Raw genomic sequence first — 27,285 nt, 5'->3', positions numbered from 1 at the left:
CAAAGGAGCACCATCACTTATGGTGTTCCTGTACTGGTCCTGTGAATCAGAACTGGCCAATGTGCTGTCCATAACGAGTGAAACATACACCAATTTTCAATCAAATAGCATGACACTTATTACAGTTGTAGGTCGATGACTGCGTCAAGCCGGAGGCTAGGTATTTTATAACCCTTTTGGTTGAATGATATCTTACATGAACCCAACCACTACCGTAATAATTATTTTCTTAAGATGACTTAAGGGCTTAATATTGCTCAGAAACTCTACCAGGGCTTCAGTGGAAAGGGAAACGACTGGCACACACGGACAAGCACATGGGATACCAAATCAGCAAACTGAAGCATCGGTGTGCCAATGATGGAGACATCTGATATAAAGAGTCAATAATTTATTTGAATGTTCTAGTGGCTCAACAATTTAGTCGAATTCATCACAAAGCACAATAAAATACAGTGACATTGAAGAATATGCAGGAGAAATGTTTAAAAGTGACAAGTATTTCCCCTTACCTCTTATTCCTAAAATAAATACTAAACTCCCATGATGATCAAATGGTACGAGGCATTTCTGTTGTGGGAAGTTGATACAAAAATATGGTTATTCGAAAGCTATTTTTACTGCAACAGCAATGAGCTCAGCCTCGAGATTTCAATTAAGAAATAAATGCCGACTTCATGCATGTATGTGGGTCTGAGAAAACCGTGTGCGTTTTCGTCTATGGCACTAAGGCAATGCGCTGGTGGGGTTACATACAATGTACAGTTTTTCACAGCATTTGATGTACAAATGTTTCTTCTATAGTCCTCACAAGTGAACTAAACAAGTCGAACAACTGGTCTTTAGTGAAGAAGGGAGGGTAATGTAAAGACAACAGGCAGTGCTGAAAACGAAGCGCATTAATTCCTAAAACCATCCAACGGGTTCCAGCTTTTGTTCTTCGGGAGCCCCCACGGAAGCACAGAAGACCCCAAACTGCACAGCGCCCGCTGCATGTGTGTTCCCTTTCCTCAGTGAATAGAAATGCACCTTACATTTTGGCAATTTCAGGTTACTCCAGTGTGCACAACAATACAGAAATGCCTTTGAAAAAGACTCAGAAACACATAAAACAAAGTACTATTGCATGACAAATGTTATTGTCACGAATAATTACAAAATCCCACATACAACATAATCATGAATCCGGTTATTCAAACATTTTGACTCACTGATCTTTTCGATGTAAAATGAAACAGTTTTCGTGTTATTGAACTAAGTGCACGTGCACACATTTTAAGTAAAAATAAGGAACACTAACACTCATTCTTTCACTCTTCAGCTTTGACTGTTTTCTACTTGTGTAATTTATGTGGCACAATACACAAGAAGCAATATTCAACTTTAAAAGGAATGTGTAGAGAAATGAACGCTACACACCTAAGAGAAAGCCTTTTGTATCAATTGAATGCGAGAAAATTCATGTATTTAAAAAATAGTTAATCGACAATAAATTTACAATTAGGTATACTTTCGTCAGTCTTGAGAAGCCTTGGAAGCATTAATGTGTAACAATCTAAAACTTTCGTGGCTGTGCAAAAAACTACCCCGTAAAGGGAAGCAGGATTACTTCAGGCGTTGAAGAATCACAGTGTTTAGTATATCAGCTTCTTGCAGTGTTAAGCTTTCATCCTTCAGCTCCCTGTTTGGGAATGTTGTCGCCAGTACAAAATCCACAGCAGCAAAGGCAGGCCGGGATTCCGTGATAAAGTGCCGAACGTCCAAGATCCTAGCAAAACAAATATTAAGGTTAGCCCTCTGAACTTATATTACGAAGAAATGTACAATTTAACAACAGATAATGACTGTCAGACCCATTTAAGTGGCATTGTCATTTCATTGTATATTTAGACCATTCAGACTATCACAGCAATCGGGGACACATGGTATCGTAATTACCACACACTTTTTGTGGCCACATAATTTGACATACATGCCTCATCAGAATTAAAAGATCCTTTTGAAGAGCTAAACACTTCACAACGCTGAAGTTACAATTCCTGAGTTGGATCTCAAATGTTCCCTGTGCCAGTCTGCTCTCATTGTCAGACCAGCTTTTAATACCTAGAATCTTACCTCTAATTCCACAGTTGTAATATTCTCCTGTATTACCTATGCCAATGGAGGTAAGCCAACAATATCTGGGCACACGAAGCCAGACAAAAAGTTATTACTTCTCTTGTATAACCATTTTGGCTATCATGGCAGGGCCTACAGCAAACAAATGTCATAAGTATCATACCATTAGTAAGTATCTGTTCGGGCTTTTCCCTCAACTATAAATGACGATGACCAGATGCTTGTTTGTTAACACTACTATTTCAGTCACTGTTTTGCTAGTAATTCAGTTTGATGCATTCACTACTATTTTCATGAAATACATATTTAAGTTGTCTGGCCTCTAGAAGACTTAGGGGGTCATTCCAACCCTGGCGGTCAATGACCGCCGGGTTGGAGGACCGCGGGAGCACCGCCAACAGGCCGGTGGTGCTCCCAAGGGCATTCCGACCGCGGCGGTAAAGCCGCGGTCGGACCGGCAACACTGGCGGTCTCCCGCCAGTGTACCGCCGCCCTTTGGAATCCTCCCCCCCTACTGCCATCCAGTTCCCGGCGGTCCACCCGCCGGGAACCGGATGGCGGTAGGGGGGGGTCGCGGGGCCCCTGGGGGCCCCTGCAGTGCCCATGCCACTGGCATGGGCACTGCAGGGGCCCCCGTAAGAGGGCCCCTACAAGTATTTCACTGTCTGCTTGGCAGACAGTGAAATACGCGACGGGTGCAACAGCACCCGTCGCACCTTCCCACTCCGCCGGCTCGATTACGAGCCGGCATCCTCGTGGGAAGGGAGTTTTTCCCTGGGCTGGCGGGCGGTCTTTTGGCGACCGCCCGCCAGCCCAGGGGAAAACTTAGAATACCCTCCGTGGTCTTTCGACCGCGGAGCGGTATTTCGGAGGGGGGAAGTCTGGCGAATGACCCCCTTAGGCCCTCATTACGAGCCTGGCGGTCTTAGACCGCCAGGCCTGCGGTTGGCGGGAGCACCGCCGACAGCCTGGCGGTGCCCCGCAGGGCATTCTGACCGTGGCGCTTTGGCCGCGGTCAGAAATGGAAAACCGGCGGTCTCCCGCCGGTTTTCCGCTGCCCGTTGGAATCCTCCAAGGCGGCGCAGCTTGCTGCGCCGCCAAGGGGATTCTGACACCCCCTACCGCCATCCTGTTCCTGGCGGTTCGCCCGCCAGGAACAGGATGGCGGTAGGGGGTGTCGCGGGGCCCCTGGGGGCCCCTGCAGTGCACATGCCAATGGCATGGGCACTGCAGGGGCCCCTGTAAGAGGGCCCCGCTTGTATTTCACTGTCTGCTTAGCAGACAGTGAAATATGCGACGGGTGCAGTAGCACCCGTCGCACCTTCCTACTCCGCCGGCTCGATTACGAGCTGGCTTCATCGTGGGAAGGACGTTTTCCCCTGGGCTGGCGGGCGGCCTTTTGGAGGCCGCCCGCCAGCCCAGGGGAAACCTCAAAATACCCACCTTGGTCTTCCGACCGCGGTACGGTATTTTGGCGGCTCCCGCCGGGCATGCGGTGACCGCGCCCGGCGGGAGTCAGAATGACCCCCTTAATGCTGGAGCCCTAGTCTACAAGATGCATGACTCTTGTAAGATTTATTTCATTACAGATGTCTCTAGTCTCATTCTCCAGGTCTTTACAGCTGCTGAAGCATACGTGTGTCTGTGACTCTATGTGCCTCAGGGATTTTGTTTCAGTTGCTTTAGATTTAGTGATAGCACCAGGGCCGGCTTTAGCGCTGGTGGCGCCCAGTGTGACAATCATTGTTCGTACCCCAATCCCCCATGACCTACTCCTCTGATTCCCTCCCTACCACCAGGCAAAAGTGCTCCTCATCTATCCTTACCCCTCTCTCGCATACATTTCATTTGTTTTAATGCACAGGTAAAGGCTGGCTTTACTAATAAGAATGTATATTTAACCAAACAAACCCATTAACAACATTAGAATAGATCATGAAAAACTGGGGGAAGAAAACATAACGTCCTAACCTATTTTATGTAGTTTGCATGTAGCTCTTTGATGATGTTTCGTAGATTGCTCTTTTTAGGGCTCCATCTTATGAACTGTGGTAACAAAAGAATCTCTATGGCAAAAGCAGTAATCTACTCAGCTACCCACATAAAATACAGATCTGTGATCTGAAGTGTACGCGTTCTTTGCAGCAGGCATATTAATCTTCTGTGCTACTTTCTGGCAGTTCAAAACTGCCACTAGACAAAACTCCAATCTCTCTCTCTGGCAGGAAGAATAATCAAAAAAGTTATCTTGACTTTTTTATTGCTGCCTGAAATCTGGACACACAAGGAACTCTGCAGCAGGTGTTCTTAAATTGTAAGTCATTGCTAAACACAGCCCCAGCCTCCACCCCACCCCTATCAGCACCCCTGGCAGCCGCACCAGTCACACTGCCCTTAAACCGCCCATGGGTAGCATCATTCTCTGTGCTTGTGAGTGAGCTTCCATTTTAATTTGACCAGAATTTTGTACATTTTTTTGCATGATGTTTCTCTTTTTAAATGTATTTTTACTAATGTTAGAAAACAGCACACAAAATAAAAAATGAAGCAAAAGAAACAATAAAACCAAAAGAAGCTGGCTACACACAAGTATGTGACAAATCAATATACTAAATAGAATAGAAATCAGATCAAAAGTCATGAGAAAAGGTCCTCAGAATAATGGCAATAACGTTTATAAGTTCATTCATCTCTTCTTTAATTCACATTGCTCTTAAAAAGTAGTTAGTGGGCTCCATTTATAGCTACAAGCCTATAACAAATATGTTCTCATTGCAATGGCCTGCTCAGAAAAGAAATAGGAGATAACCCACTGCCACTGTGGTTCTCCTTCTCTTATGCCTGTGCAGTAATTAGTCGAGCAATAGCAGTTGCATTAACCACCAATAGTTTATGATCAGACAGTATTAATGCTTCAGATTTAAACCCAAAGTGACAATGGTTGCGTAATGTGAACATCTCGAACTGCAGATCAAGTAGATTCTAAAAAGTACCTTCTCCCAGAGCCTATGAAGTTCTTTCCAGTTCAAAAACATATTTATAAACTGCATCAAGCGCTCTTAGCTTAGTTATACTTCGTTTCTGAGTCCTGTAAGAAATTGTGTTATTACTGGTTGAGAAGGGTGGAAGCCCCCACCAAGGCAACAACCACAATCCTTGTCAGAATGAACAACAATAGTCACTATGCAGGGTAGCATGAAGCAGTTTGGCTTAATTTAGAGGCAATGTTTAAAGTATTACTGTAGCACACAAACAATCATCATGTGAAAAGATAACACAAGAAAAATCCAAAACCAATTTAGAAAAATCGGTAAATGTTAAGAAATAAAATGATACAGAAAGAAATCAATTCAGGAGAACCAGAAAAAATCATTTTTTAAAGTTTTTAGTGAAAATAGCACCTGAAAGCACAAAGCGCCACTCGCGGTCATCTGGTCATGCTAGGCCAGGGGAAAAACACAAGTTTAGGCCAACTGTGATGGAGCTTGGGCCAGATTCAGGAACTAGGTTAGTCCCACTAAAAAAGTTACCTTCTCAAAGTCCAGTGCAAAGAGTTACGTTCACAATTTCGTATGCCATGAGGAGCAGGGAGTCACAGATTGTCATTGCTGCAGTGCAAAGAGCAGTCTGGGCGGCACTAGCTGTCGTCCCTGTATTGTGAAGAGTTGGTTAGGTGTCATAGGCGGTCATTGATGAAACTTCGCATTGCTAGTCACCGCAGGCTGTAGTGTGAAGTGTAGATCTCACATTGCCGGCCATCGATGGAGGTCAATGTAGCACTGGAGCTTTGCACTGGCAATCATTGTGGGCAGCAGAGTCTCAGCACGAAGAGACCCGCTCACGGTTGCAAAGAGCTCAAAACTTCAGGATTTCACCTTTCTGCTCAGGAGGAGCTAAACTGATACCAGCCATGGGTCCAGGTCCCGGGGAGGCATCTCTTGGGGTTCATCAACTCATTGCAGCAGAGGCCAGCAGGGCTTAGGCAGGTCCAGTGCACCAGGTCAGCTGGGAAGTTGCAGAAATGCCTCTGGAGCTTGTTGTGTCCCTGCAGCTCAGACAAGAGGTCACCCTAATGACCCTTGGAGTTACTAGGATTAGCTGGGATGAAGGGAGCAGGCCCAGTCTTTCTTTTACAAGAGCAGGCAGTCCCCAGTCCCCTGGTAGCAGCAAAGCAGTCCTCTAGTGCCAGGGCATTCATGCATCTGTAATGTCTACAGGTCCAGGAGTGTTGTGATGAGTGGCTCAGGAGGTCCAATACCTGATGCCAGCCTTAATACCACCAGCCAACTCTGACATCCAGTTCTGAAAGGTTCTTCCCTTCCCCTATCAAGTCTCCAAGAAGTCTGGAGTGACAACAGGCTGGTGTCAGGCTTCTTAGTGTGTGCTGGAAGCACGCCATTTGGCATGCAAGTAATAAGTCCCCACTGAAAGAACCAACTTGGAGCTGAGTAAATTTGCACGGTTGTGCCAAAGATCTGAATACAGAGTTTACTAGTCTTCAAAAATTATTGAGAGATAACAAGTGCATTACTGATTATTGCCTTTGTAGCAACAATTTTTAATTCCTTGGACCAAGGCAGGCATACTTTATCTAGGTATCATGCGATATTGTCCATTAGTTCTTCATAATAATCAGTAATATTATGAGGTTCGGAAAGAGCATGTACTAAGGGAATGATCTTCATGCAGAATTCATCCATTTAAGGTAACCAGAAGAAGTTTTTAATTTTAGAGACGGGAACCTTTGATTGTTAACAATATGATAATGCAATCCTGACTGAATGAGAGAAATTGATTAACATTAGTCAGTTGGCCTACTCAGGTGACCTGTTGTTTGCTCCAGTGACATGAAGCTTTTTCAGTGATATTAGCTGAAAAAATGGGTTGTTTAAGGCTGGTCTTTCGCAAGAGATAGCTGGAAATCTGAGCCCTTTAAATATGTCCCTGAAGGAACAAAGAATATAATAACAACTGATATTTAATGCTTGGTAAGTCTGACTTCCTATTTGGGATGCACATTTTGGTCGCATTACCCTTGCTGTAGCTGGGCTGGGACTTCATCACCCAGCAGTCTGCACTAAGAAGGAGGGGCACAGTGTTTAAACTCGCACTCAAAACTGCTCTGGGTCTCCAGTGGCACAGAACACACATTGTGGCCGCATTGCCCTTGCTGTAGCTGGGGTGTGCTTCATCCCCCAGAAGTCTGCACTAAGAAGGAGGAGCACATACCTTGAATTTGCGCTCAAAAGCGCTGTGGGCTCCCATGGAGCAGGATGCACACTTTGGCCACATTGCCCTTGCTGTAGCTGGGGTCGGACTTCAGCCACCATCAGTCCACATTAAGGAAGAGGGGTACAGCCCTTGAACTCATGCTCAACAGTGCTTTGGGACTCCAATGGCATGGGAGGCACATTTCGGCCACATTTCCCTTGCTGTAGCTGGGGTGGGACTTCCTCTCCCAGCAATCTGCACTAAAGAGGAGAGCCACAGATCTTGAACTCGCGCTCAAACAGACTCCTGTGATGAGGGACGCACCCTAAGATGCATCCAGGCAAAGACCAGGCCAGGAGTGGCCCGTCTTTCCCCTTTATTGCCAGGAAGAGGCAGGTCGGAACCACCCCTCTTGGACCTTTATATGTAGATTCATTTTTTACTTTTTTTTTACTGCACATATAAAAGAGGCCCGCTGGGTATCATGGGCAAAAGGAAAGCTTTGATGCCCGAAGGGGGCAGGACTCTTGAACTACGCTTTCCCCTTCTATTACTAATTATTCGTCTGCTGTAATAGGAGCTATTGATTCACAAATTGATTTGGTTGAGGAGAGAATCAATGCAGCTAGCAGCCTTTCTTTACCCGCAAACTCCTTTACTGGTGCTTCTGGTGACCGCTTTATTCAACTGAAATCTGTAGGGGATGCAGTTTCTGCCACTAAGGAAAGTAGCGTGTTAGCCTCCTCCAGTAATACTGGCAATGTTTGCATTAATTAGAAGAGTATTTTGGGCCAAGGCCAGGTTCAGACTGGTACTGCCTGTGTAGCCCCTAACAACTTAACACAGAGGTTCCCAACCTTTTGACTTCTGTGGACCCACACTTTATCATTGCTGGAACCTGGGGACCCCCACCGAATCATTTTTGGAATCCGGGGACCCCCCCCATTGAGTCATTACTGAAAGCTGGGGACCTAATCTGTTAATATTATTTAGCTTTCTAAGCAGTCCCAATCCCCTGAGACAACTTCGCTGACCCCCAGGGGTCCCCAGACCACAGGTTGGGAACCACTGCCTTAACAAAGCCGACCAAAGATGGAACAGAATCCCTTTCTCAGTTAACACTGCCCCCTAAAAAGAAGGAGCAAGCAGCCTGCTCCAAAGAGGCAGTTGATGCCCAAACCCTCTTTAGCCAACAAGGGCAGTTGTTCCCGCCCAAATCCCGCTCCGCATAAAGACAGTCCTTTTACATCTCAGATGGCCCTTTTTCATTCAATTATCAAAGAACATTCCAATGGATTGTTTGTGAAGCTGCAGATCTTTTCCACTTCAGTTTATTTTTATTGAGATTTTGTAAAAACAAACAGTAGAAGTACAGTACAGTACAGGGGGGAACATAAGGTCATCGCATATTGGGGTATGGGGAATAATGCCGATTATGAGTGGTGTCTGAGCAGCATTGTGTTGTATCAGGATCTGGTATCTCAGTAGTGTTGAGTTGTATTGTTCAGGGAATTATTGAGAGTGGGGGAGAGCCAAGTGGTTGGTGGTTAGCATTTAGTGTCGTGGGATACCCCAAGATAGTTCTGTGATATAGGGGGTGAAGAAAAAGGAGGGAGAGGAAGAGGAGTAGTAATGAAAAGAGGTAGAATATAGAGTAAGTGGGAGGGAATAAAGGTGGCAGGAAGTGAAGGGGACATGGGGTAAAGGGTGGGAGAACGAGAGCATGGGGTAACAGCATGGCTATTAGATTGGATGGGGAGGTGAAGAGGGTGAGTAATGGGGGTGGCATCTAGGGTACTGTGGGCTTGGATATGTATGTGTCAAGTTTCAGTCAGATTTTTGTGTTTTTTTCCTCAAGTTAGATTTTATGAAGGAGTTCAAAGCGTTGTCAGCGTGCTAATAAATAGAACCCATTCCCACCAGCCTGGGAGGAGTGTTTGGAGAGGTCTTTAAATTCAGAGAGGATGGTTTTAAGACCAACAGATATTAGTATGTCACATAAGATACAGGTTTCGTAGTTTTGGCATTTAGAGAGTTTAAGAGGAAAGGCTACCGAATGCTATGGAAGCAAGGTCAGGGGTTCAGCTTACCTGGAGGATCTGGATATAATGGGACCCAGTTCAGACCAAAATATTTTGGTATAAATGTAATCAAGAAGCATATGTGGTAGGTCGCTCATTGTCTCCTTGCAGCTCCAACATTTGTTTGAGTCCGAGAGACCTAGCTTATGGAATTTGCTGGGGTTCCAGTGGGCCAGGTAAATGATCCATGGTCTACATTGAGCTAATGCTGGAGTGGTTTTATTAGAGGCTAGGTTGGTCCAGATGGATGGCTAGTTTAGGGGCTGGTTCTGTGTATTGTTTTCATTGTTTATTTAAGATTCCCACTTGGTTTGTAGAGGGGCGGTGAGGGAGGAGGTAGTGGGGGAGAGAAGAGTGTACATTTTAGAGGCTATGTATCCTCCTTTAGTGATAAACTTCACTTTTAAGTGAAGTTCTGGTGTTATCAGGGTTTGTGTTTGGCGATGATAGTTTTTATCTTTAAAAAAGTGTAAAAATCAATGTCATCCAGATCAAATTTAGAATTAAGCTGAGAGAAAGGAATAGGGTCTAAAAGGGAAACTAGTTTCCCTATTTAAAGGATCCCTTCGTGTGCCCATTCTCTATGAAATGAAGACAGTTATGCCCTCTGATTTGAGGTTATCACTGTAGAGCAGGGGTCTTCAAACTGAGGGGGGGGGCACCTAGTGGGGCCTCAAGTGATCCTAGGGGGGTGCCAGGCTCTGGCCAAAAGAAGCATTACACAGATAACAGTGTTTTGTTTTAAGCAGAAACATGTTATTACATTTGAACAGTAATTAACTGCCATGTTTAAATATGTCTAGACAACATATTTGAACATTGCCCTCTTTATAAAATATTTGTGAAAAATTCTGAGGGGGGCAGTGATTTTTATTTTTCAACTGGGGGGTGGCATAAACAAGTTTGGAGACCACTGCTGTAGAGTGATCTTTACCTCAACTCCCTTGCTAGGGTCTAACACCCTCTAGTAACTCGTGCCAAACTTCTAGACCCATTAAAGAGGATGGCACACAACGACCTTTGAAAAATACAAACCATTAGCTACCAATGGAATATATTAATTATTTATCCCACAGTCAAAAAAAAGGGAAATGATTATGCATTATACCTAGCAACAGAAAACAAGCCAATAGGTCTGGCCTTAATGTGCTAATACATGCAAACAGCACTTGTGCATGCTTGTGAATACAATTGGCACATTAAAGCAAGACCCATTGGCTTTGCCAATGTTTGGGAAAGGGAACAAGAACTATTCGTTGGACTCTTTCGCAGAACAGAGTGGCTGCCATTTTGTTTACCCTCTCAGCACCTGGGTACATGCCACATAGTAACAGAACAACACATCTGTTTCTAGCTTCTACAGGTATGCCTACCTGCTACCAAGACCCCATATTACTTAGCCTATCTGTGTTACATCGATGAAATGGCACTGCAAAGTGTCCACAAAACAGCAATGTGTACCGTCTAATAACTCTCATGGTGCGGTTCTGATTGTCCTCAATCATACAATGACCATAAAAGCCACTTTCACATTTGTTGGAGTGTAGCTATTATAATAAAAATTAACATGAAATGTTTGTAAATTAATGTATAATGATGCCGCATAGAAAATTTATTAATGCGCTTTAAACATGCGTTTGAAATGTGCCCACGGGGAGTGGCCACCAATGTATTCGATGACAAATGAAATTGATTAATAATGGATTACTGATGTACTAATGTGTGGTTTTGTATTAGTATTAAGAGTTATATGTTAAGGTTTTGCCAAAATCAATTACTAGGCCTTAGTTAGCATGAGTCGGGGCCTAGCTGCCCAGTTTCATATTAAATGTGTTTTCTAACGTGCAATGTGCTGACCTGCTGAAGGACATGTAGCCATACTTTTCCAGAAGCTAGAAGATGTGTGTAACCGTAGTAAATTCTTTCTGAGACTCGACTTGCTCAAGGAGACATTCTTGCTGAGTGCAACAGTGTAAACTTGCAACAGGTACAAGGTCGCCTGAACTGGTAAAGACTATGGAACTACTGACTGAGACTGCGAGAATAAAAGTTTGTACCTGACATTCTACCCGTTGGAGACGTCAATTACAGGAGGCAATAAACTACGTGAGAACTGTCCTAAAGTGAAAATCCTAATGAGGTGATGAGCCAATTATTGGTTGGAGATAATGATGCACCAAATTCTGCTCAATTGGAAATTAGAAGCCTGTACAACAAGATTAATATAACCCCGTGTCACAAGGAGAAATCAGCCATTACCGGACTTCTGCCCCTGCCCTCACCTGTTACTTCGAGAGGCGTTTGTCCTTTACTCTTCAAACTATCCTTATTCTTGTCTTGCCCGTTTCATACTATTCCTCCTTATGAGGGAAGTGTCCCTTACTACCTGTCTTGCTGAACTTTGCTGTGTTTCCTGGCTGATGGCGAATCAACTGATGTCCTGAGGACGAAGACTGACTCTGTATGCTGACCCATCACAGAGGGTAACTATATTATGATGAAATTGTGATTGTCTGTTTGCCTTTCCTTTCTACGTACCAACTGCTTTCTTTGATAGAGACCATAGTTAGATGTTTTCTAAATTTGTGTTGCTAAATTGTTTTGCATGAAGCCCAACATGCTAATGCTAATTCAAGGTTAGTTAAGGGGTTCACTAAGACGGACGCGAATAGACAAATGACTGAATCTATGCTTTGTTGAATAATGCGCAAAAGATACTCTGCTGAAGTTAATCCATGTTGACGTCATGCTTTGTTCTAATGTTTATGATCTTTGCTTTGATGAAATCTTATCCGAGTTGCCATATTGTGACATTGCTGATGTGTTTTCTGGTTTTGAGACTAATAAACTTGCTGGTAGAGTGTAATCAATAGGGAATAAATATCATAAATCTTACTAAAGTCTGTGTGGTTATTCATGGCTGAAAGGTCATGGTGTGTTCAGATTCTTATTAATGCCATCAATTAATTTGGTTGATTTGCTATTGTGAATATTGATGAGGTTATTGATCTATTGATTGACATGTTGACTAGTTATCTCGTCTTAAGGTGTCTCCAATCAGGGTCAAAAGATTCATTGGCCTAAAATGAGTCCCAGATTGAATAAATTACCTAGGACGGGACACGTTATCACATTAAAAGTAGCAAAGAGCGTGTTTCTATTTAAAATATATGCGTTATCCCATGCTGGTTGCAATGAAGCAATTCGGAGTAAGCTGCACCTTAAAGTTGTGTCTCCACTTAGGTGAGGCGCTGAGATCGCCTCAGATAAGATGATGAGTAACGAAGCTTCTGCTGCTGGGATTGAGAGTGCCCAATCCCAACTGAAAGATCGCCAGTTCACGCAGTTGCTCATGCAACTTCTTGCCTTCTTGAGAGTCGTTTTGTGAAACGTGGGAATCAGCGCCAGAAAAGTGTTTTTAAATGCGGCAGAACGTTCCTGTTAACGTAAAGTCCCTGGAGAAAGATCTGTCAGTCATCAACATCTGAAAGCTCATTAACCTTTAAAAATAGATGACACAGTATTGCGCACCGGGAATAGCAATTTTGATACATTTTAATTTGTTTGCACTAGAAAGCTTTTTTTCAAAATCAACAAATTATACAGCAGTAATGCGTTATGTGGTGAATACAACAATTATGTTCTGTTTTGGAAAAATATAGTGTTTTTTCAGTGCCCAAAGTGGCACTGGAATTAGGGTGCAACAGGTGTAGTAGCACCACCTCCATATACAGTTTCCAAAATGAAAAATCATCGTGCCACTTTCTGCTATTATAACACACAAGTGAGAGGGGTCCCCCCACAATGTGATTAACACGATACAGGCTACTTCAGCGGCTTGGCAGCTCCTGGGGAAACAGCGGGAAATTACTCTTAGCTCGCGGGACGTGGAAGGGGCGGGGCAGCGCGCCGGGGGTGGGGGGAAAAAACATTAAAAGATATTACATAATTTTTTTTTTTTTAAACTTACCTTGCTCCTCGTCACGTCCGCGCCGCTCCTCTCCATCGTCTTGCTGCAGGGCCAAGCTCCCAGCCTGCCCTGCGGCCAATTCTGAGAGCCCACTGCGCATGTATGTTTGGCCGGCCCGAGAAAGCAGGCCAAACATATATGCGCTCTGAGCGGGGGTGCTGAGCACTCCCCCTCACTGCTCTTCACCCTCATAGCCCCACCCCTTTAAAAGAAAAGAATAATAAACAAAGTTTATTATCCTTTTCTTTCAAAGGTTTTGCAGCTGCCACTGCTGGCAGGGGAATGGCGCTCCTCCGCCCTAATGGAGGAGCCACCCATGGCCTTAAATGCTCCTGCACTGCCACTTCGGTGTCTCCCTTACGTTTCAACAAGGCAGAAGGATAAAGCCTCAAAAATACTAGTTCAGGTAAGCATCCACAAGATGGGAGATGTTTACCCTGTAGACACTTTTATGGCACTCGAGGAGATTCCCTGCGAACAAGATCCCACACCTCTACTGACTTTCACGTATTACAGGCTTCGGGCACACTTCACACTCTCTACTCTCAATTCCCAGATTATCTTCCCCCCATCCTTACTGAGCTACAAGTCCTCCTTACGAACCCCTGCAGACAACACTTAATTACAAATCTTTACAATGCTGCACTAGAGGATAAAGTAACAAACATTGCAAAAGCTCTAGGGAGCTGGAATGCAATACTATCTAGCCCTTTGGAGAAGGATGGGTAGAAGCTATGCTGTGCACAACTATACACGTTTAGATCTAATTGTAACTTGAGACTGATTCATTCTAAGTTTCGGCACCAAACATATTATACTCCTAATAAACTGCACAAAATTGGGGTGCAGGATACTACCAATTGTATAAGGGATGGGGGGCTAGACAAAGGCTTTATTTCACCTGGCCTGGCACTGTCCTTCAGACATGCAATATGGAATCAAGTTACAGAGACTGACGGAAATGGAGGGAGAGCCTGTGCCCTGTGGCCCTAGGGTGTGCTTGCTGGGAATGGTAAAAGACCTTCAGGCATCTAATATCACGATTTGTGGCTCTATTGCTGGCAAAGAGAAGGGTGACAATACACTGGGGTGGTAGGGGCAGACCCACCAAGAAGAGCTGGATATCTGATATGACATACTCTAAAACCCAACTGGAACTATGGGGGTCATTCTGAGCCTGGCGGTCCATGACCGCCATGGCGGAGGGCGGCAGAAGCACCGCCAACAGGCTGGCGGTGCTTCCTGGGCGATTCTGACCGCGGCGGTAAAGCCGCGGTCAGAAAAGGGGAGCCGGCGGTTTCTCGCCAGTTTCCCGCTGGCCCAGGGTATCCGCCATGGCGGCGCTGCTTGCAGCACCGCCATGGGGATTCTGACCACCTTCCCGCCAGCCTGTTTCTGGCGGTGTCCACCGCCAGAACCAGGATGGCGGGAACGGGTGCCGTGGGGCCCCTGGGGGCCCCACAAAGATTGTCACTGTCTGCTTTGCAGACAGTGAAAATCGCGACGGGTGCCACTGCACCCGTCGCACCCCTGCAACTCCGCCGGCTCCATTCCGTGCCGGCTTCATTGTTGAAGGGGCTTTCCCGCTGGGCCGGCCGGCGGTCTTCTGGTGGTCGCCCGCCGGCCCCGCGGGAAAGCCAGAATGGCCGCTGCGGTCTTTCGGCGGGAACCGCTTGGCAGGCGGCGACCGCCGCGGTCAGAATGACCGCCTATATGTGGAGAAATTACAGGGAGCCTCTAGGCCCAAAGATATATGGGGACCTCTAGTAACATATCTACTAATGGCATCAGAGGACATATAAGAGCAACTGTTGTTTGAGGGTGGGTGGGTCTGGATGTTGCTACATGGAGATCAGGTTTCTTTTGATTGATAGCACGAGGTCACTGATGCGCATGTTTCTTGTTTGCGTCACTGCACTATATATTGCAGTATGTGGGGAAATGTGGTGCATGCATATTTGTACTTACGGTTACTATGTTACTTTGACAATATCAATAAAAACTAATTAAAAAAATGAAAATCATTAGCTTTCAGTAGAGAGAGATCCAGTAGTGTATTCATGAGAATATTCTATATAGCAATATACTCAGAACATTTTTAATGACCTGCACCCCATTTATCAAGCATTTCTGCATCTAAACCCCCCTGGACAGGTTTAGGTACTTTGTTGTTCTTAATTGCACAGACAATCTGTAATACAATAAAACATAATAATATTTTTTTAAATAAAACTTCAGTACAGTCCAATAATGTAAAAAAATGCATATTCTCACATACAGGGGACACTGCCCCAATTAACACTCTTACATGCTTAACAATTTCCGATCAGCCAGGCAGAGCTTAAAAATCTGGAGACAGTTTAAGAGCATAAAGGTTCGGTATGGCAGCGCAGCTAATAGCGACTCTTCCCCTTCTCACACTGAGTGTTAAACCCCCCCCCCACCTTTCACTTGCCTCCCCTCCCACCCAGGTATTCTTGAAAGCTAGATACAGACTTCCTACACAGACGCATCTCCACGGAGCTGTACAAGATTGGAATTGGCGGACAGGAACCTCCTCTGCTCAGTTGCCCAATTGCTCATGGGTTTGCATTTGTAGTGACCTTTTATACAGGGACTCCACCAGACCCCGACTTTATATGTTACATTTGCTTCACTGACACTTTGGGTCGATGTCTATTGATTATTATATTATTTATGAGAAATGCTAATGGATAAATGTTGCAAAAATTGTTAAACTGTGGAAAGAACCTGTACCTTCTAGCTTTGTCCTAGAAAGTACAGAAAAGTAAAAAAAATAAAACCTAGTTTCTGTCATATTATTTTGAAAGAAACAGGTTCCAAACTGGGGTTAAGGGGTGCTCTATTTTCTAGTCACATCAATGATTGGTAGTACTGTCAGCCTAAATTTAGGGAGAAGTGGACGTATGCTAGAGGAGCCACATAGCCTCCAAATAAGGCCAGCAAATCCTTGCGTGTTTTGTGGGTGAGGCAGTTGTCTCCACTAGATGTCAAAACAAGGGATCCAGACATAAAACAAACATTGGCATACCCAATAGGTCTCGCCTTTGGGACCTTTTGAGTGTTTAGTCATGCAGAGCATTATCTTTAGTGCTGTGCCGCCAGGGATTTAAATGTACTCTTGGGAACAGGGCAGCTTTTTTTTTTTTCTACATACTGAGCATCTGTCAATGGAAGACCCATTTTGGTAGGCACTGCTGACATTTATTAGCAGTCCCAACACAGAGGTTACGGTATGTGTGTTAATTAGGGAAATTAACTCTGACCCGGCTGTAAAAGTCCCCTGAAGAGAGCACTGTGTACAAAAAATTAGGTATTCCGAATGTGATTTCAAGGAGAAGTGAGTACATTCGGTGGCACTTCTAACATGCAATGTATAGATTGTACCTGATTATGAAAGGACTGCCCATGAGTTAACTTGAAATGTGTAGCAGAAGATACTGTCCAAATTCTGTCATAACTACGATGGGAATGCAATTTGGGCAAACTTAGATTGCCACCACCAAGCCAGTTCAGAAGTCAGAACACTGGTAAAGAAACAACATACAGTACATAACAAGGGTAAGCATACACCCATTCCTGGTTAGATTCACTCTTAAACGAGTTTTACGTGCAAGACAGGCACAGAATCAGTGCAAAATGTACCATTGCCAATGCCGGGGCCCGTAAATTAAATGCAACTAGTGGGCCTCCAGCACTGATTGTGCCACCTGTTACAGTAGCCTTTAAACATGTCTCAGGCCTGCCACCGCAAAGCCTGTGTATGCAATTTTAAACTTCTGTTTTGACCTGGCAAGTGCACCCAATTGCCAGGCCCAAACCCTCACTTTTATTACATATAAGGCACCCCTAAGGTAGGCCCTACTTAGCCCCAAGGGCAGCGTGCAGTGTATTTAAAAAGTTGGACATGTTCTTTTAAGATTGACATGTCCTGTAAGTGAAAAACTGCTACATTTGTTTTTCACTACTGCAAGGCCTTTCTCTCTCATCGGGTAACAATAGGGTTACCTAGAAGCAACCTTTAAGTGTAACTTACAATTGGGAGAAGACAGAAGTTTGGAGTTTAGTCTCTCTGGACTCACAATTTAAAATCACAACTGATGGTCAAGTCCGATTTTAAACTGTAAGTATGAAAATGCCACTTTTAGAAAGTTGGCATTTTCTTACTTTAACTATTCAGTGCCTTTTCCTGTCTCTGCATACATGTCTGGGGTGGATGGGAGCTGGGCTTTGTGCATTCCCTCTAGACAGTCACACACAAAGTGAGCTTGGGTGTGACATTTGCACCCTGATGGCCCATCACCAGGCTGATGGGTCTTCCTGGCCCAGATGGGAGGGAGGAGCTGACACACCTGACTAGGGCTGTGCCTCACCTCACACAAAGGGCTGCATAACCCTCTGTAGAGTGTCTGGAGTCAGGGTAGGAAGATCAGGGACCTTGTGAACTTCAAAGGACTCTTTGAAGTCCCACCCACTTTAAAGGCACATTTGGATATAAGTACTGGATCCCAAACCCCACCAAATCAGAACTATACCGGGACCAAGGACATTCTGCCAGGAAGAAGGACTGCTGTGCTGCCGGGAGGGACAGTCACTCTGCTAAATGCATTTTCTGTTGGCCTACTGCTTTTTGTGTGCTGTGCTATAGGAGAGACTGCTGCTTTACAACTTGCTTTGCTGTGTTGACCTGCTGCCTGCTGCTTCTTGGCTGGAGTGAGAGGAACAGGACCTGTTCTCTACATCCTTCAACCCAAGATTCACCAAGGGCTTGTTTGCTTGCCTCCTGTTCCTGAAGTCTCAGGGCCACTGAAGACTTCAAATCCCTGTTGTGGAATTGGGAATATGGGAATATGGGAATCTGGCAGTAGCACCTCAGCCCTCAAGCACCTGGGTCTTCTCACCAGCCGCTGTTGCTCCAAACCAAGCTTCTTATCAGTTGTAGAGATTGAATGTTGGCCATTTAGCCCTGACTCAGCGCGGCTGGAGGAAAGAAAAAGAAGGTGCCCGCTTCGCCCTGACTCAGCATGGCTGGGGAGATGATTGAGCACGTCACCGAGGTAACACTCTAAGCGCTTGTTGCCAACAATGCCATGGCACCAAAGAAAGCCCTCTCTGTGTGGCCCCACCTGGTTGCCTTGACGATGAGAGACTATGGTGGTCATTATAACAATGGCAGTAAAAACCGACTATCGCCGCAGTGACGGCCTCCAACATACTGTCACCGCGGCTACCATCCGACCGCCATATTATAATCACTGCTGGCCTTCCGCCACAAGAAGGGCGGAAATCCAGCAGTGATCATACTGGTGGAAGGTGGTAAGCTGGCACTGCTACCACCTGCACCGCCACACAGGTAGAACGGCGTCAGCGGTATTATGACCTGTGATAGGGCCTGGTGGTGTTCTGGTGGCAGGGCTCTACTGGCGGTAGCAGTGCCCCTACCCTGCTGGAAGACCTCCTCAACAAAGGTAAGTCGAGCTTCCGATAGGGGAGGGGGGTGGGAGGGTGGTGGGTGTTGTGTGTGTGTGTCTGAGTGTGTGCATGAATGTGTGAGTGTGTGTGAATGCATCTGTGTGTGTTGTGTTGTTTGCGTGGGTGTATGCATGTAAGAATGGTGAAGTGAGTGCGTGTCTGCATGTCAGTGTAATTGTGTGTAAGAATGTGTGTGAGCATGTCTGGAAGTATGCGTGTATGAATGCGTGTATGCCAGTGTGAGTGATAGGGTATGCGTGGTGCGTGTCTGCGGGTGTGTGCATGTATGGGGGGTGGAGGGGTGAGTGAGAGAGGATTGGAGGGGGTGGGGGGAGTTTGGATGGAGGGTGGTGTCAGGTGTGTGTTAGGGGAGTTGCTAACGCCACGAAAACCATGGTGGAAGGCGGGCTCATAATGCCGCCGGCAGTACTATGCCAGCCCCGGGCTGAAGATTGATATCTCCAGCCCGGCAGCTGATACCGCCATGGTAGTATGAGTGGAGACATGGCGGGTTGGCGGCAGCCAACCCACCATTCTCATAATTTGGCAGTATGTACCCCCAGCCTGTTGGCGGTACTACCGCCATATTTCCACTCACCGACGGGGTCATAATGACCCCCTCTGTGTCAGCAAAGCCACCCACATGGGGCTCTCTGACACTGTGGGTCAACCTTGACCAGGTTGACAGGAGGCCCCTGCGGCTTCTGAAAGATACTGTGATTCTGACCTCGGGCCCTCGAGGTCCATGAACCTGCCTGCCCATTCACAGGGCAACTCTGCTTTGCTGCACATGCCTTGCTGTCTTTGAATCTGCTTACCTGTTTGCAGGGAAGCTCTTCTTTACTGCACGTGCCAGTCCTTTAAGGACCCGTGCATATTTCCTGACAAGTGCCAGTTGGGCATGACCTGTGTTAGTAAACACCAAGTGATCCACTGCTTGGCTCAAGAACCCTTTACCCTGCATTTACCGTAGCATTACTGTAAATAATCAAATAAGAACAAATGTGCTTTTGAGCACTGTGTTTCCTTTCAGCATTTACTGTAATAACTTGAAACATACTAATCAGATTTTTGTCGTTTTGGTCTTATTTTAGTCATAAAAATATTCTCTATTGTTCTAAAGTGGTGTGCAATCCTTTTGTGGTGTCCTTCACTGTGTTACTGTGATTAAAAGTTGCACAAATACTTTACACACAGCCTCTTAAGTTAAGCCTTACTGCTCTGTGCCAAGCTATCAGGGGAGGGAGCACAAGTTAATTTTGGGTGTGTATCTGACCTACCCTGACTAGGATTGTGGTCCCTACTTGGACAGGGTGCATCCCCCTGCCAACTAGAGACCCAATTTCAAATAATCAGTATAAAGTCAAAGGAAAACGTGATCTGAGTTAAATCTAGAGGAATCACACTTAATCCATTTCAAAACATCATGAACGTTTATAAATATACTAAAAGTAAAGAGGTTAGAGTACAGCCTTGCCAAACTCTTGTTACAATATGAAAATCCTTGGTCACGTTGCCACTGCAGCCATATCAATCACATGCTACAATGTTGGATTGTAATAATACTACAAATCCAACTAAGTTTGGATCAAACTACATTTTTACATAACATCAATTAATTGTGGCCTGTCAGCAAGAGCAAAGGTCCTTTTCAGATCAAGTAATTGAGGAAAATAATCTCTTTCTAGCTTGGTTACCCCCATTTTCTACCTGTTTGTCAGTGCCCCTGACGGTGTCTACTGGTATCCTGCTAATCAGGACCCCATTAGTTATGCTGTCACCTTCTAAGATTGGTTGTTGGTTACTGTTAACACAGTATTTCACCCACAATTGGCATACTGGTGCCCCCTTACAAGTCCCTTGTATATGGTACCTAGGTACCCAGGGGATCCCTATGGGCTGCAGCATATATTGTGCCACCCATAGGGAGCCCTTGCAAAGGCTTCTGCAGGACTGCCATTGCAGCCTGCTGAAAAAGGTGCAAGCACTCTTTCACTGCCATTTACACTGTGCCAGGTCACTTATAAGTCACCCCTAGAGCAGGCCATCCAGCCCTGAGGGCAGGGTGCAAGGTACCTGTGTGGGAGGTGCCCCCATGCCCTCCGGGACCATTTTCTCAGACGTCATGAGTGCGGGGATGCCATTTTACGCGTGTACTGGACATAGGTCACTACCTATCTCCAGCTACATAATGGTAACTCTGAACATAGGCATGTTTATTATAAAACATGTAGGAATCATACCCTCATGCTTTTGCAAGGATTGGTTGCATGATCGCATGCACTCTGGGAGCTCCTTAAAGGACCCCAGCACTGTCATTAGAGCCTTCTGAGGTTTTCCAGGGAGCCCCAGCTGCTGCCACCTCACAGACAGGTTTCGTCCCTCCTGTTGCTTTAAAAGCTCAAGCTCAGGAAGTCAGAACAAAGGATTTCCTTTGGGAGAGGGGTGTTACACCCTCTCCCCTTGAAAATAGGTATTATAGGCTTGAGAGGGGTAGACTCCTCAAGCCACTGGAGATGCTATGAAGGGCACATTTGGTGCCCTCCTTACATAATCCAGTCTATACAGGTCCAGGGACCCCCCGTCCCTGCTCTGGCGCAAAACTGGACAAAGGAAAGGGGAGTGACCACTCCCCTGTCCATCACCACCCCACAGGTGGTGCTCAGAGCTTCTCCAGAGGATCCCTGGGTTTTGCCATATTGGATTCAAGATTGGCAGGGAATTCTGGGAGCTTTTGAGTGGCCAGTGCCAGCAGGTGACGTCTGAGCCCTCCCCCAATAGATGCTTACCTGCTTAGGTGGCCAATCCCCCTTTCAGGGCTATTTATGGTCTCTCCTTTGGGTGGTTGTTCAGATTCAGATTGCAAGACTCCAGCAGGAATCCTCTGCATCTTCCAGTTCAACTTCTCACAGAAGAAACTGCATCCGGACCCTCTAGGAACTCTACAAACTGCAATAAAGAAGCAATATGTCTTCTGCAACATTGTATCTTCAGCTCCTACCATTAACTGCAACTGCTTCCCCGTCGCGCATCTTCTGAGGACAGCCCGTCTTCAGCCTGCACCAGAAGAGCGAAGGAATCTCCCATGGGGTGAACGCGTCACTCCCCTGCTTCAGCAGGTACCTACCTAAATGAAGGCCGGCTGAGTGGATCCCCTATGCTGAGCTGCGTAGATCCTGCATCACGGGTGGTGTGCTGAAGTGGTCCCAACGTTCCTGATGTCCAACTATCCAACTTTGGTGGAGGTAAGAGCTTGCCACCCACGCAAGACAGTACGCACATGCACCGCATGTTTTGAAGTTGCCAGTGCTTGATGGCATCCTTCCACAAAGTTCTTCATGCATCTTGCCGCTCTGGCCCCCAGCAGTCTATCCTGCGACGCACAGCTTCCTGAATGGTTCTCCGGCAGCATGGGAGGCTTTGTCGTAGTGCTACGTAGGCCTCTTTTGCACCTTCCTTTGTTCCCGTGCTGTGGGACTCCTGTGTGCACTGCCTGATCTTCTGTGGGCTCTCTGAGTTGCTGAGAGCCCCCTCCGACTTCCCCTCCTGGGTAGAGTCCACCTGGTCCTTCCTGGTCCCGGGCAGCGCCATTATCTACTAACTGCGAGCTTTGCATGTGCGAAGGCTTGTTGGCCGACTCCAGCGGTGCAAACTAGACTGCAATCCTCCATCTGGCATGGGACATCACTTGCACCTTCCAGGAACCTGACTCCGTCTTCTTGGGTGCAATACTGATTGTTATTCTTCACCGGTGATTCTTCTTTTGCACCTTCATCCGGGTTAACAAGGACTCCTGTTTTCCCTGGACTCTTCTGTGCTTCTTGGACTTGGTCTCCTTCTTCCACAGGTCTTCAGATTCAGGAATCCACTGTTGGTGTCTTGCAGTCTCTTCTGGTTCTTGCATAATCTTCTTTCTCGTTTCTGTGTGTGTTCTGGGAAAGTTACTGCGTTTTACTCCTGCTTTCCTGGGCACTGGTGTGGGTTCTATTATTTACCTTTGGGGTTTTCTAGTACTCCAAGCTCCCCTCTACAGATTACACTTGCCTAGGTGGGAAACCGACATTCACATTCCACTTTCTTTATATGGTTTGTGTTCACCCTAGGCCCATTTCTAACTATTGTGGTTTTTACCAATTCCACTGTTTTCACACCTGTTTTTGCATTCTAGTGTATATAATTTGTGTATTACTTACCTCCTAAGGGAGTATAGTCCCAATGGTATCTATGGTATTTTTGGCATTTGTGTCACCAAAATAAAGTACCTTTATTTTTGTAACATTGAGTATTTTCTTTCTTGTGTGTGAGTACTGTGTGACTAGAGTGGTATTGCATGAGCTTTGCATTTCTCCAAGATAAGCCTTGGCTGCTCATCCACAGCTACCTCTAGAGAGCCTGGCTTCTAGACACCACATACATTTAAATAATAAGGGATAACTGGACCTGGTATAAGGTGAAAGTACCATAGGTACCCACTACAAACCAGGCCAGCCTCCTACAGGAATGCTTAGCAGATGGTCGCTTTTTAAAAATGGGCACATTTCATAATAATGGATTGAAGGCAGAATTATTGGTCTATTGTCCTCATGCTATTACAAAAGTCTGCCTCAGCTTTAGTCAGAGTACTATGTTCACTAGCCTTTTGTTGCAGCCTCTAGACAGCATGTCTTCCAAAGGTTTAACCAAGGCTGCTTAAAAATGACCTGAAGCTATAGTTGTCTAGGCTTTAGGTGTCACCTTTTTTGGAATATGGGGACTATTCGCCATTATTAGAATGTCCCTAGTATATTATCAGTAGTTTTTAGTATTAAGGAATTCCAGAGCTCAGTATCACATTTGTAGAGGTCTGCTGGGAATCTGGCTGGGCCTGGCACTATTCCCTACTTCAAAGTGGCCAGAGAATAGTTGACTCTAAGTGGCTAAATTAATCTCCTGGGAATGGGCATTAAGATCAAGAATAGACCCAAAGAAGGGGAGAGGGAGTTGAATTGGAGTTTGGTGGTCTGATGTTTGATGTTTGTCTGCTTGCTCAGAAATCATTAAAAAGATCTTTAAAAAAAAACCATCAAGAATAAGTGGTGAGTCAGTCATGGAATCAGATTCATATAGTGCTTTGATGTGTAAGAACAATGTCTCTCATCAAGTTAAGAGTTTTCTTTAGAAGGTGTTGAATCAATGCCCTAAGCCTGTAGTATCCAAAATCCACTAGAATCTTTATCCTTTACAGTGTATTTAAGTCTTCCCAATTTTGTGGCAAGAGGCCACTTTTCTTCTTACCCCTAATGAATTATAGACTGAACGTAGTGTTCTGGCTCCTTGGATGTCAGAAGATTTAACCATTAACAATAGGACTGGTTTAGTCCTATATCTTAATGGGACTTATTTGGGACTCCAAAAACCTCTTGCATGATTGTATCATTATACCTTAATTTCGCCGCAAACTATAATAGTCCCCATGTGGGAACGCAGGCTAAAATTCTACAGTGTAGAAAGGTGGCAAAACTATAAATGAAAGGCAATTAGCAATTTGATTTGGTAAATAAATAGCCTGCCATGCAATTGTTTTTAGATTGAGTATAAGATCTCTGCCCCTGGTCAAGTCTTTCAGTTATTTGTTCTGGCACACATTTTAAAGTAGATTAATTCTGACAAGCAAAAGATTGTGAGCACTATCAGCCCTCAGAATTACCTCCAAGGCCTTTAGAGTGGACTAGTGTTTAATTCTCACTAATGTATAGTCAATTAGACTTCCTCTAGTTATGCTGCAGATAGTAGATTTTGCATGGGAGAGTAGAGGGTCTGATAAAAAATAGGACATTTACATTCATTACCAGTAAAGCATTCAAGAGGGAGTACATTTTCCCATTGTATGCATCTTCAATGAAGCTAGTGGCAGAGTGACCTTATTAATGATCCCGTAGCTTTCACTGGCATAATCAAACTCTAAATTAGCCAGAGCCTCGATATGGGAGGTTAAAGTAGCCAACTATCAAGGTCAATGATCCTGGATGCAATTCGCACTGTAGGTTTGCTGTAGGGCAAGGTGTTGCAGCTACCAAGTGATCTTATGGTTTTCCACCTGTTATGATCTTTCACATTCTCACTGCATATATTTAAAATGTGAACTTTGATGCTTTGTATCCAGAACTTGACTGTTAAGATGTCTTGAGTACTGAATGAAAGAGGCCGATGTTCAATTATCAGATACACAGAAATCCATACTAATGAGCCACCAAAAGGGCATACTCTAAAATTCTTTACTGCAGATAAGAAGTAGGTGCAATATCTTTTGTTGTTCAATAGGGTCATTAGCCATGTTTCTTGAATACATATAATTTTCTCCTGACCTAAGAATGTTTGAAAGACTGTATCATCCAATTTTGAATAAAGATCAGCAATGGCACATTGTAGTTCCCTATAATGGTCTAAGTACACATGGAAGGTACAGTGAAACTTTAAATAGCTTATTTTATGACTATATGTGCAAACGGCCCGTACAATAAGAATGCAAATTACTCATCATTAATTTTAAGCATGATTTAGGTAATAATAAAATCAGACATTTCCATTTTCAGTTACAAGATGAGATTTATAAATGTAGATGTTCCTTAAGCAACTGCTGGGTGGCAATACCAAATAAAACTAATAACATAAAATGAGTGCATGCTGCAAGTCCTGCTGCAAAGCTGTAAAACATTGCAATCTATAAATGCACTGCTGGAGTAACAATCTCTTATTAGTCACTCCATGCCTTAAGGCTGATTAAGTCCACACATTTACTGAATGTAAGTAAAGAAAATGCTAATGTTCACTACGTTTGAAACTACATTTACTTGGGTCAATGTGATTACTTGAGAAACGTGATTACAAAATCTAAAAGTGCATTTTAATAAGGACAACTGGTAAAGTATACCCACTTTACTTGATGAGTTCAACTTATCACTGTATCAGCACTATCACATTGATAAACTGCAAAATCAAATCTTCTTGTCAATGAGAAACTGTCACAGAAACACACTCACATTGACTTACCATCACATCGCGAGCACCAGTACACAAACCAACTGAGAGTTTACAAAGACATTGAAGGTAAGCTACCAGTTTATGATTGCAAACCGTTTTATACGGAAATGCCATGTATTAAACCTATTTTGCGATTCAGTAAAGCCTTTCTGAATTGCTAAATGGGCTTGATGATTCCTTGTGAATCGCAAATAGGAGGTGGCATAAGAAGGGTGGATTCTCCTACTAGCGACATGCAGTTAAATGCATCAACTGTTTGCAACCTCAATTGTGGCTGAAAACCATTGAAATGTTACACGCTCCTCAAAGAATGTGGTAACAGATTTCCAAAGAGGAACTTTCCCATCTGCAGCTTCCTCTTCAGAAATCATGTCAAATGGCCTTAAATAGAGCAGGCAGTGTCCAGGGGGACAACTAGCTGCTCTCCCAGATGTTTTCCTAAAAGGTGTATCTTATTTAAATCAACACTGGATTTTTTAAGGACCACAGACTGCTTTGGAAAACAAGTTTCCCACTTTGGAGAACAAACACAGTGACAGTGGATTTCTGCTTCTAATTATTATTCCTTACGTAGGTCATTCTGCAACACCCTTTGACTAAAGATTTTGCAGTGCAACACAGTAGTATAAAAAGTTGTATTGCAAAATCTGAGCCAGGTTGCAAATAGTCATGGGCAATTTGCAACCACTATTTGCAGCCTGTCTCTTCGTGTATCAGGACCTAGGGTAGCATTTGAACTATATTACATTTACACTATGTTTATAAAGAAAAATATACATTATGTAGCACCGATATGCAAGTAGATGTCCAGAAAGAAGAGTTCCAAGTGTATTTCCCAATTTAATTTTTTCAATTTTTTTTTTACAAAATGCAATTAAAGTCTAATTAGACTTAAATTACTTAAATGTTACAAATTATCAAATTAAAATGGACTATGTTCTCTTTTTTAAAGTATTTTTTAATTTCAATTCATTTTGTTAATCTGATTTCAAATAATTTAATGACTGTAATTGAAAGAAATTGAAGTTTCTTAGTTAGGACCCCGGATTGTAAATCGATCACATGTAATATATTTAATGTAATATTGTCATGGCTTACCTATAAAATTAATCTTAGAATTAACAGAAGAGTTACGGTTAAAATGTTAAATTTTTGCTTATTTAATGGAATTCAATTCAATACATTCCAATTTATTTTAACTTGAAATATTCATGGGGTAAGGTTTAGGTCAAGCGCAACATTAGGGTTAGGTTCAGTATCTGTTACCACAGCAATCTCCCCTGTATGGTAAAAAGGCATAGACTTCTACCCTGGGTGCCCCACTGCTTGTGAGTTTATGAAACTGGTATACTTACTTTTATTTTTGTCCTGGCATCACACTTAACTAGCCTC

General features: G+C 44.4%; 1 protein-coding gene across 1 annotated transcript in view; it reads right to left on the bottom strand.

Annotated features, from left to right (window-relative positions):
* Nucleotides 1-376: 376 nt before the first annotated feature.
* Nucleotides 377-27,285, bottom strand: part of UBXN2B (UBX domain protein 2B) — a 344,843-nt gene continuing 317,934 nt past the window's right edge. The window contains exon 9 of the mRNA XM_069220223.1: nucleotides 377-1,768. Within this exon, the coding sequence (XP_069076324.1) occupies nucleotides 1,606-1,768 (163 nt within the window). The 3' untranslated portion in view covers nucleotides 377-1,605. The remainder of the gene's footprint in view (nucleotides 1,769-27,285) is intronic.

This window comes from Pleurodeles waltl, chromosome 2_2 (assembly GCF_031143425.1).
Source record: "Pleurodeles waltl isolate 20211129_DDA chromosome 2_2, aPleWal1.hap1.20221129, whole genome shotgun sequence".
Lineage (NCBI taxonomy): Eukaryota > Metazoa > Chordata > Amphibia > Caudata > Salamandridae > Pleurodeles > Pleurodeles waltl.
Note: the sequence above shows the minus strand (reverse complement) of the source record. Positions and strands in the feature narration are given on the sequence as shown.